The sequence below is a fragment of the Plodia interpunctella genome, chromosome 25, assembly GCF_027563975.2.
Source record: "Plodia interpunctella isolate USDA-ARS_2022_Savannah chromosome 25, ilPloInte3.2, whole genome shotgun sequence".
Lineage (NCBI taxonomy): Eukaryota > Metazoa > Arthropoda > Insecta > Lepidoptera > Pyralidae > Plodia > Plodia interpunctella.
Genome location: NC_071318.1, coordinates 40,251 through 51,558, shown reverse-complemented (window position 1 = coordinate 51,558; position 11,308 = coordinate 40,251). Strand labels below are relative to the sequence as shown.

The 11,308-nt window shown below is 64.7% G+C and overlaps 1 protein-coding gene across 1 annotated transcript; it reads left to right on the top strand.

The window, feature by feature from the left end:
- Nucleotides 1–688: 688 nt before the first annotated feature.
- LOC128680680 (uncharacterized) lies at nucleotides 689–2,704 on the top strand. Its single transcript, XM_053763978.1, has one exon. The coding sequence runs from the start codon at nucleotides 689–691 to the stop codon at nucleotides 2,702–2,704; it is 2,016 nt and encodes a 671-aa protein (XP_053619953.1).
- Nucleotides 2,705–11,308: the final 8,604 nt, after the last annotated feature.

Sequence of the window (11,308 nt, the reverse complement as noted above, 5' to 3'; positions counted from 1 at the left end):
TCTGCTTCCGGACTGGATGGCGTGCGGCTCGCCTTGGTGGTTGGGGGCGCGCCTGCGGGCGCCCCCCCTGAATCGGTGGGACAGAGGTCCCACCCGGCGGCAGGGGTCCTCCAGATGTCGGAGGGCCCCTGAGAGTGGAGAGTCCGGTCTCTGGTGAAAGAGACCGGCCAGTCGCTGAGGCGCCTTGTGCTAGTTAGATCCGAGGCGCCTCTTTGTAAAGCGGCCGATGGCATCCGCAGGGGTTTAGTGGGTAGTCTGGGCCGATTAGCTGCCCAGGAGTCCCACACTCAGTGCGTAAATGCATTCCCCTGCGAAAACAAAAAAAAAAAAAAAAAAAAAAAAAAAAAAAAGGTTAGGTTAGGTTGGGGAGGGGAACCACCCCACAGTGCTTGCGTCCACGTCGCGTTCCCCGGGCAACGTCGCGTCCTAACCACCGTAACGGAGTGGTTAGGCCGACGGCTAAAGTGCACTGTGCAGAAGGAGCAATTTGCAATTGTGAAGAATGTCATCTAATGACCAAACCTTGAGGGACGCCCGCGGGCGTTTCCTGAAAAAAGGCCCTTCTCAGGGCCACCCAAAAGGCCCTTCTCAGGGCCACCCAAAAGGCCCTTCTCAGGGCCACCCAAAAGGCCCTTCTCAGGGCCACCCAAAAGGCCCTTCTCAGGGCCAAACAAAGGGAAGGGGGGAAATGGAATGTTCAGGGTCTGAACATTCCGCTGGGGAGGAAACGGACGGGAGTGGCCTCGCTGTGGGCCAAAAGAGGATGGGGAGCCTGATGGGAAGTGCGGGCTCCATCACCTCGCTGTCGGAGTCGGTGCTGGGCAACAAGCGCCTCTATTCTGAGGTGGCGACTGGTTCCGGCACCGACACTGAGGTCGGTGTGCCACGGGCACAGTCAGTGGCGAAGAGGGGCAAGGCCCGGGGTGCCTCGCACCTGACGAGGGCCCGGGCTGAGGCGAGGAGGAGTCGAGAGGAGGATGCCGAGGCTTCCTTCTCGGCCTCTCTGGGGGCTCGGGCCTTCCGGAGGGGAGGACCCCCGAGTGGTGGGGACGATGATGTGGTGGTGGCCCCCATTGATGCGCGGGACTTTGGGGCCATGGGTGCTGATGGACTCATGGCCACTGCGGTGGAGAGGCTGGGTATAATAACCAGCCTCGTCGGAAAGACTGCCGCCCTCAAGGGGGGCTTTAACTCCAAAATTATGCGGGCCTCCTCGGATATCAGGGATATCGTGGACACCCTGGTGGCGCGCAGCGAGTCGGACGAAGTTCGACGCCTTAAGGCCGATAATGGTCGCCTCCAAAGGGAGGTGGCCATTATGAAGGCTGAGGTCGCTGCGCTCCGCCGGGGGTTCGAGGAGGCTCGCCGTGAGGCTGCTCAGGCTGCGCGGACGGTGCAGCGGCAGGCTGCTCCAGTGGAGGATGAGCTGGAGCAGAGGATGGCCAGATTGATTGATGGCCGTCTGGCAGCGTTAGGACTGGCTGGGTGTCCTCGGAGTGCCACTCGTCCACCTCTGGCGGGTGACAACTCCGAAGTGGCGAGGGCTGCAAGGACGGCCATTGATCAGGCCTCCGGTCTGGGTCCGGCGCCGCGGCTTGAGCAGCCGGTGGTGGAGTTGGAGGTTCGGGCCCCTGCACGCCCGGCCTCTGAGAGGCGGGGTTGTAAGGGCGTAGGTGCTGGGGGAGTGACAGAGTGGGGGCCCTTCGGGCCGTCGACCTCAACAGCTGTGGTCGACGAATGCCCGGAGCTCCCCTGGGTCGAAGTCCGGGGGAGGAGGGGGAAGGGGAAGGGCGTGGGAAAGAAGTCCCAGCCCAAACCTGCGGAGCGACCGGCGGCGGCCCCAACAAAGGCCACTGCAACGGCGCCCAAGGCACCCCCCAGGGCGGCGCCAGCGAGGGCGGCCAAGCTGTCGGCCCCTAGCTCCTCGGCTGTAATTCTCAAGTTACAGCCGGAGGCAGCGCAAAAAGGGGCCACATACAGCTCCGCCCTCCTCAAGGCCGAGCAGGCGGTGAGCCTGGAGGGGCTAGGAATCGGCTCGCTTCGGATTCGCCCGAGTGCGACCGGGGCGAGGCTAATCGAGGTCTCTGGCCCTTCCAACTCAGACAAGGCAGATGCGCTTGCATCGGCCTTGAAGGCGGCCCTTTCCGGCGTCGCGGACGTTTCCAGGCCCGTCAAAACCGCGGACTTCCGCGTGACGGGCCTGAATGATGCGGCAACGGCGCAGCGGATAAAGGCTGCGGTCGCGCAAGCCGGGAGCTGCACGGAGGACCAGGTCTGGGTGGGTGAAATCCGCTCAGACTGGCGGGGCTCTGGCTCTGCCCTGATGCGCTGCCCGGTCACGACGGCTAAAAAGCTGATCGAGGCGGGCAGCCTCACGGTAGGCTGGAGTCGAGTGCAGCTCCGGCACCTGGAGGCGCGCCCCATGCACTGCTACAAGTGCATGGGGAAGGGGCACACCGCATCGCTGTGCCCCTCGCAGACGGACCGCAGCCGGCTCTGCTATAGGTGCGGGGAGGCAGGGCATTTGTCCGCCTCCTGCACAGCGGAGCCCCGCTGCGCGGTATGCCGCGACGCCGGCAAGCCGGCGGGCCACGTGATGGGGGGTAGGGCCTGCAACCCACCCCCGATCCGAGGGAAAGGGCCGTCCCCTCCTCCGCGCGAGGGAAGGCAAGGGGAGGCGCCAGTCGGCCAAATGGAGGAGTGATGGGGGTCACCTTCCTCCAGGCCAACCTCAACCACTCCGCTAGGGCGCAGGACCTCCTCCTGCAATCCATGGCGGAGTGGGATCTGGATGTCGCGGTGGTCGCGGAGCCGTACGCGGTTCCCTCCCTGCCCCACTGGGCGGGGGATCTGGATGGCCTCGTGGCCATCGTGGCTAGGCCTGGTGCCGCCCCTCCCCTCGCGATTAAGAAGAGAGGGAACGGCTTTGTGGTGGCGGTTCGGGGAGAGTACGCCATAATTGGTGTTTACTTCTCCCCGAACCGGGATTTGCCGGCCCTGGAGCGGTTCTTGGATGCTCTGGGGCCGGAGATAAGGCGGTTAGCGCCCCTAAAGGTCTTCGTGGCCGGTGACTTCAACGCCAAATCAACGGCGTGGGGGAACCCGGCCACGGAGCCCAAGGGGCGAAAGGTGGAAGAGTGGGCGCTGGCCGCGGGGCTGTCTCTCCTAAACAGGGGGACAGCCCACACGTGCGTGCGACGGACGGGCGGATCGGTGGTGGACCTGACGTTCGCCACCCCCTCCGCCGCGCGCTCCGTGTCGGACTGGAGGGTGGAAGGGGGGGTGGAGACACTCTCGAACCACTTGTATATTCGGTTCGAGGTGTCGGCCGCCCCCCAATGTCAGGCGGCATCATCGTCCCGGGTGCGCAGCCGGTTCCCGCGCTGGGCCCTTACGCGGCTTGACCGGGAGCTGGCGGAAGAGGCGGCCATCGTCGGCCGCTGGAGCCTCCCGCCTCTAGACGGAATGGGGGTGGACGATGCGGCTGACCGTCTCGGCGACGCTTTCACAGTGGTGTGCCGGGCGGCCATGCCAAGCGTAGGTCGAGCCCCCCCTAGGCGGGCGGTCTATTGGTGGTCGGCGGAGATTGCCGCCCTTCGCGTCGCCTGCAACGCGGCCCGAAGGGCCTATAGTCGAAGCAGGCGGCGCAGTCCCCGGGACGAGGAGAGGGATGGTCAGCTGTATGCGGTGTATGTGGAAAATCGCAAGGAGCTGCAGCTGGCCATCGGTCGGGCCAAGGAGGAAGCCTTCGAGGAGCTGGTGGAGGGTATCGAAAGAGACCCATGGGGCCGGCCGTATAAGTGGGCGCGAGACAAATTGCGCCCACAGGCGACCCCGCTAACGGAGACCCTTCAGCCAGCTCTGCTGGGGGAGATTGTCGGGGATCTATTCCCCGGCAATCCGCGAGGGTTTTCTCCTCCGAGGATGGCCCGACAGCCGCCTGACGCGGAGGGAGAAGAGATGGAGGCGGATCCGCCTCCCGTCACCGACGTCGAAATGGAGGTGGTCCTCGACCGCCTCCAGACAAGGAAGAGGGCACCGGGTCCAGACGGGGTGCACGGGAAAGTGCTTGCGCTGATTCTCGTGCACCTCGGGGAGGAGTTTCGGGGGCTGCTCAACCGCTGTCTGCGAGAGGGGCAGTTCCCGAAATTATGGAAGGAGGGCCGGCTCTGCCTTATTCCGAAGGGGAGCCGGCCCTTGGACTCGGCTTCGGCGGTGCGACCTCTGGTCCTGCTGAGCGAGGCTGGGAAGGCCCTAGAGAGCGTTGTGGCCTCTCGCCTCGTTCGGCATGTGGAGGAAGGCCCGGGACCGCGTCTCTCTGACGTGCAGTACGGATTCCGGGCCAAGAGGTCCACCATCGACGCCCTCAGGCGTCTGCGGTCGGTGACGGAGGAGGCGGATCGAGAAGGCGATGTGACCCTGGCGACGTCTTTAGACGTCGCCAACGCCTTCAACAGCATCCCGCACAGTGTAATACGGGAGGCACTCCGGTACTTTGGGGTGCCCTCGTACCTGCGGCGGCTGTTGGGGGTGTACCTGGAGGATCGTGTTGTCCTGTACGAGGACGGGGGGGGTCGTATGGTTCGGCGGAGCGTCGGATGCGGTGTGCCACAGGGGTCGATTCTCGGCCCTATCCTGTGGGACATCGCATACGATTGGGTCCTGCGGTGCCGGCTTCCCCCCGGGACGGGTGTCATCTGCTATGCGGATGACACTCTCTTCACGTCCCGGGGTGCGAACTTCGGTGAGGCGGCGCGGCTGGCCGAAACGGGCCTCGCCCTTTTGGTCGGCCGCATAGAGAGGCTGGGGCTTCGGGTCCGACTGGATAAGACCGAAGTCCTCCTCTTCCGCGGGGCCCGGACGCGAGGACCTCCCCCAGGGGCGCGCCTCCAGGTGGGTCATGAGGAGTTGAGGGTGAGTGCCCAGATGAAATACCTGGGCCTCATCCTCGACGGGAGATGGTCCTTTGTCCCCCACTTCCGAGAGCTGGGGCAAAGGATCGTCAGGACGGCTGCGTCGCTGGGCCGACTCCTGCCCAATCTGGGTGGGCCCAGCGACGCTGTACGGAAGCTGTACTCCGGCGTGTGCCGGAGTATGGCGATGTACGGCGCCCCCGTTTGGGTGGACGCCCTTGCCGCGGAGAATAAGCGCCTTCTCCGGCAGGCGCAGAAGGTGATCGCGGTAAGGGCGATACGGGGGTACCGTACAGTGGCGTTCTCTGCGGCCACAGCCCTCGCGGGCGACCCGCCGTGGGAGTTGGTGGCGGAGGTGCTCGCCGAGGTTTACCACTTTGTGGCGAACAGGAGGGAAATCGGCGAGCACCCCTCGCCTGAGATGGTCCGGCGGGTCCGCTTGCGAGGGCAAGCGGAACTCATGCGGAGGTGGGAGGCAGACCTGGCGCGGGCAACGTACGGTGTACGCACAGTGGAGGCCCTGCGCCAGGTCCTGGAGAGATGGATGTTGAGGCGGCGCAAGCCTCTCACCTTCCGCATGACGCAGGTGCTCACCGGGCATGGCTGCTTCGGTGAGTACTTGCACCGCGTGGCCCAGCGGGAGACCGAGCCGGTCTGCCACGATTGTGGCGAGGCTCGGGACACTGCTCAACATGTTCTAGAGCAGTGTCCCAGGTGGAGTCGGCAGCGCCACGATCTGGTGGCAGTGCTCGGTGGAGTGGATCTGTCGCTCCCGAGTGTCGTCAATGCGATGCTCGGGAGTGACGGAGCCTGGGCGGCAGTGGCCTCCTTCTGTGAGACTGTTATGTCACAGAGGGAGGCCGAGGAAAGGAACCGCGAGGACCACCCCCTCGCGGAGCCGATCCGCAGAAGGCGGACGGGGGTGCGACGCAGGCGCTACCTTGCGCGCCTGCAGGCGCCCCCCTAAATCGGTGGGACTAGTCCCACCCGACGGCAGGGGTCCACCAGGTGTCGGTGGGCCCCTGAGAATGGTGAGTCCGGTCTCTGGCGAAAGAGACCGGCCAGTCGCTGAGGCGTCTTGTGTTAGATAGATCCGAGGCGCCTCCCTGTAAAGCGGCCGATGGCACCCGCAGGGGTTTAGTGGGTAGTCTGGGCTGGATAGCGGCCCAGGAGTCCCACACTCAGTGCGTAAATGCATTCCCCTGCGAAAACAAAAAAAAAAAAAAAAAAAAAAAAAAAAAAAAAAGGTTAGGTTGGGGAGGGGTGCTACTGTCAGGAAACCTCCACGTTGGCTCGATGATTTGAAGGTTTGCTTCTGTCACTTGATCTTTGATTCGGTGATAGCGGCGGCTGACAAGTTATTGGGCTGGTGCACCCTGGGCGACGGTTAATAACTCCCCGTTTAGGGGTCTTGTTAGCCGTTGGCAAATGTCCTGGCAACTGGTGGTGGGTTACCCATGTCGGGTAACCCAGGTTGGAGAGCCAATTGGCTCAGTGGCTGTGAGAGAAGGGGGCTAAGCCCTCTACTCTTACAGCCGTGGTAGGGGTCGCGGGGGAAGAGGAGGGGTTGGTATTACGGTGCGCCGCTCTCCCTATCCTCCGCGACCAGGCGCGGCCATGGCGCAAACATGGTGGTCGGTGGGGCCGCAGAGGAGGAGGACTGCCGGTATTACGGTGCGCCGTTGTCCCTATCCTCTGCGGCCGAATGAGGCGCGGCCATGGCGCAGGCATGGTGGTCGGTGGGGCCGCAGAGGAGGAGGACTGCCGGTATTACGGTGCGCCGCTGTCCCTATCCTCTGCGGCCGAATAAGACGGAGAGCCGCTGCCTCCGGTCTGCTTCCGGACTGGATGGCGTGCGGCTCGCCTTGGTGGTTGGGGGCGCGCCTGCGGGCGCCCCCCCTGAATCGGTGGGACAGAGGTCCCACCCGGCGGCAGGGGTCCTCCAGATGTCGGAGGGCCCCTGAGAGTGGAGAGTCCGGTCTCTGGTAAAAGAGACCGGCCAGTCGCTGAGGCGCCTTGTGCTAGTTAGATCCGAGGCGCCTCTTTGTAAAGCGGCCGATGGCATCCGCAGGGGTTTAGTGGGTAGTCTGGGCCGATTAGCTGCCCAGGAGTCCCACACTCAGTGCGTAAATGCATTCCCCTGCGAAAACAAAAAAAAAAAAAAAAAAAAGGTTAGGTTGGGGAACCACCCCACAGTGCTTGCGTCCACGTCGCGTTCCCCGGGCAACGTCGCGTCCTAACCACCGTAACGGAGTGGTTAGGCCGACGGCTAAAGTGCACTGTGCAGAAGGAGCAATTTGCGAACTGTGAAGAATGTCGTATAATGACCAAATAATGAGGGACGCCCGCGGGCGTTTCCTGAAAAAAGGCCCTTCTCAGGGCCACCCAAAAGGCCCTTCTCAGGGCCACCCAAAAGGCCCTTCTCAGGGCCACCCAAAAGGCCCTTCTCAGGGCCAAACAAAGGGAAGGGGGGAAATGGAATGTTCAGGGTCTGAACATTCCGCTGGGGAGGAAACCGACGGGAGTGGCCTCGCTGTGGGCCAAAAGAGGATGGGGAGCCTGATGGGAAGTGCGGGCTCCATCACCTCGTTGTCGGAGTCGGTGCTGGGCAACAAGCGCCTCTATTCTGAGGTGGCGACTGGTTCCGGCACCGACACTGAGGTCGGTGTGCCACGGGCACAGTCAGTGGCGAAGAGGGGCAAGGCCCGGGGTGCCTCGCACCTGACGAGGGCCCGGGCTGAGGCGAGGAGGAGTCAAGAGGAGGATGCCGAGGCTTCCTTCTCGGCCTCTCTAGGGGCTCGGGCCTTCCGGAGGGGAGGACCCCCGAGTGGTGGGGACGATGATGTGGTGGTGGCCCCCATTGATGCGCGGGACTTTGGGGCCATGGGTGCTGATGGACTCATGGCCACTGCGGTGGAGAGGCTGGGTATAATAACCAGCCTCGTCGGAAAGACTGCCGCCCTCAAGGGGGGCTTCAACTCTAAAATTATGCGGGCCTCCTCGGATATCAGGGATATCGTGGACACCCTGGTGGCGCGCAGCGAGTCGGACGAAGTTCGACGCCTTAAGGCCGATAATGGTCGCCTCCAAAGGGAGGTGGCCATTATGAAGGCTGAGGTCGCTGCGCTCCGCCGGGGGTTCGAGGAGGCTCGCCGTGAGGCTGCTCAGGCTGCGCGGACGGTGCAGCGGCAGGCTGCTCCAGTGGAGGATGAGCTGGAGCAGAGGATGGCCAGATTGATTGATGGCCGTCTGGCAGCGCTAGGACTGGCTGGGTGTCCTCGGAGTGCCACTCGTCCACCTCTGGCAGGTGACAACTCCGAGGTGGCGAGGGCTGCAAGGACGGCCATTGATCGGGCCTCCGGTCTGGGTCCGGCGCCGCGGCTTGAGCAGCCGGTGGTGGAGTTGGAGGTTCGGGCCCCTGCACGCCCGGCCTCTGAGAGGCGGGGTTGTAAGGGGGTAGGTGCTGGGGGAGTGACAGAGTGGGGGCCCTTCGGGCCGTCGACCTCAACAGCTGTGGTCGACGAATGCCCGGAGCTCCCCTGGGTCGAAGTCCGGGGGAGGAGGGGGAAGGGGAAGGGCGTGGGAAAGAAGTCCCAGCCCAAACCTGCGGAGCGACCGGCGGCGGCCCCAACAAAGGCCACTGCAACGGCGCCCAAGGCACCCCCCAGGGCGGCGCCAGCGAGGGCGGCCAAGCTGTCGGCCCCTAGCTCCTCGGCTGTAATTCTCAAGTTACAGCCGGAGGCAGCGCAAAAAGGGGCCACATACAGCTCCGCCCTCCTTAAGGCCGAGCAGGCGGTGAGCCTGGAGGGGCTAGGAATCGGCTCGCTTCGGATTCGCCCGAGTGCGACCGGAGCGAGGCTAATCGAGGTCTCTGGCCCCTCCAACTCAGACAAGGCAGATGCGCTTGCATCGGCCTTGAAGGCGGCCCTTTCCGGCGTCGCGGACGTTTCCAGGCCCGTCAAAACCGCGGACTTCCGCGTGACGGGCCTGAATGATGCGGCAACGGCGCAGCGGATAAAGGCTGCGGTCGCGCAAGCCGGGAGCTGCACGGAGGACCAGGTCTGGGTGGGTGAAATCCGCTCAGACTGGCGGGGCTCTGGCTCTGCCCTGATGCGCTGCCCGGTCACGACGGCTAAAAAGCTGATCGAGGCGGGCAGCCTCACGGTAGGCTGGAGTCGAGTGCAGCTCCGGCACCTGGAGGCGCGCCCCATGCACTGCTACAAGTGCATGGGGAAGGGGCACACCGCATCGCTGTGCCCCTCGCAGACGGACCGCAGCCGGCTCTGCTATAGGTGCGGGGAGGCAGGGCATTTGTCCGCCTCCTGCACAGCGGAGCCCCGCTGCGCGGTATGCCGCGACGCCGGCAAGCCGGCGGGCCACGTGATGGGGGGTAGGGCCTGCAACCCACCCCCGATCCGAGGGAAAGGGCCGTCCCCTCCTCCGCGCGAGGGAAGGCAAGGGGAGGCGCCAGTCGGCCAAATGGAGGAGTGATGGGGGTCACCTTCCTCCAGGCCAACCTCAACCACTCCGCTAGGGCGCAGGATCTCCTCCTGCAATCCATGGCGGAGTGGGATTTGGATGTCGCGGTGGTCGCGGAGCCGTACGCGGTTCCCTCCCTGCCCCACTGGGCGGGGGATCTGGATGACCTCGTGGCCATCGTGGCTAGGCCTGGTGCCGCCCCTCCCCTCGCGATTAAGAAGAGAGGGAACGGCTTTGTGGTGGCGGTTCGGGGAGAGTACGCCATAATTGGTGTTTACTTCTCCCCGAACCGGGATTTGCCGGCCCTGGAGCGGTTCTTGGATGCCCTGGGGCCGGAGATAAGGCGGTTAGCGCCCCTAAAGGTCTTCGTGGCCGGTGACTTCAACGCCAAATCAACGGCGTGGGGGAACCCGGCCACGGAGCCCAAGGGGCGAAAGGTGGAAGAGTGGGCGCTGGCCGCCGGGCTGTCTCTCCTAAACAGGGGGACAGCCCACACGTGCGTGCGACGGACGGGCGGATCGGTGGTGGACCTGACGTTCGCCACCCCCTCCGCCGCGCGCTCCGTGTCGGACTGGAGGGTGGAAGGGGGGGTGGAGACACTCTCGGACCACTTGTATATTCGGTTCGAGGTGTCGGCCGCCCCCCAATGTCAGGCGGCATCATCGTCCCGGGTGCGCAGCCGGTTCCCGCGTTGGGCCCTTACGCGGCTTGACCGGGAGCTGGCGGAAGAGGCGGCCATCGTCGGCCGCTGGAGCCTCCCGCCTCTAGACGGAATGGGGGTGGACGACGCGGCTGACCGTCTCGGCGACGCTTTCACAGCGGTGTGCCGGGCGGCCATGCCAAGCGTAGGTCGAGCCCCCCCTAGGCGGGCGGTCTATTGGTGGTCGGCGGAGATTGCCGCCCTTCGCGTCGCCTGCAACGCGGCCCGAAGGGCCTATAGTCGAAGCAGGCGGCGCAGTCCCCGGGACGAGGAGAGGGATGGTCAGCTGTATGCGGTGTATGTGGAAAACCGTAAGGAGCTGCAGCTGGCCATCGGTCGGGCCAAGGAGGAAGCCTTCGAGGAGCTGGTGGAGGGTATCGAAAGAGACCCATGGGGCCGGCCGTATAAGTGGGCGCGAGACAAATTGCGCCCACAGGCGACCCCGCTAACGGAGACCCTTCAGCCAGCTCTGCTGGGGGAGATTGTCGGGGATCTATTCCCCGGCAATCCGCGAGGGTTTTCTCCTCCGAGGATGGCCCGACAGCCGCCTGACGCGGAGGGAGAAGAGGTGGAGGCGGATCCGCCTCCCGTCACCGACGTCGAAATGGAGGTGGTCCTCGACCGCCTCCAGACAAGGAAGAGGTCACCGGGTCCAGACGGGGTGCACGGGAAAGTGCTTGCGCTGATTCTCGTGCACCTCGGGGAGGAGTTTCGGGGGCTGCTCAACCGCTGTCTGCGAGAGGGGCAGTTCCCGAAATTATGGAAGGAGGGCCGGCTCTGCCTTATTCCGAAGGGGAGCCGGCCCTTGGACTCGGCTTCGGCGGTGCGACCTCTGGTCCTGCTGAGCGAGGCTGGGAAGGCCCTAGAGAGCGTTGTGGCCTCTCGCCTCGTTCGGCATGTGGAGGAAGGCCCGGGACCGCGTCTCTCTGACGTGCAGTACGGATTCCGGGCCAAGAGGTCCACCATCGACGCCCTCAGGCGTCTGCGGTCGGTGACGGAGGAGGCGGATCGAGAAGGCGAGGTGACCCTGGCGACGTCGTTAGACATCGCCAACGCCTTCAACAGTATCCCGCACTGTGTAATACGGGAGGCGCTCCGGTACTTCGGAGTGCCCTCGTACCTGCGGGGGCTGTTGGGGGCGTACCTGGAGGAGCGGGTCGTCCTGTACGAGGACAGGGGAGGTCAAATGGTCCGGCGGGGCGTCGGGTGCGGTGTC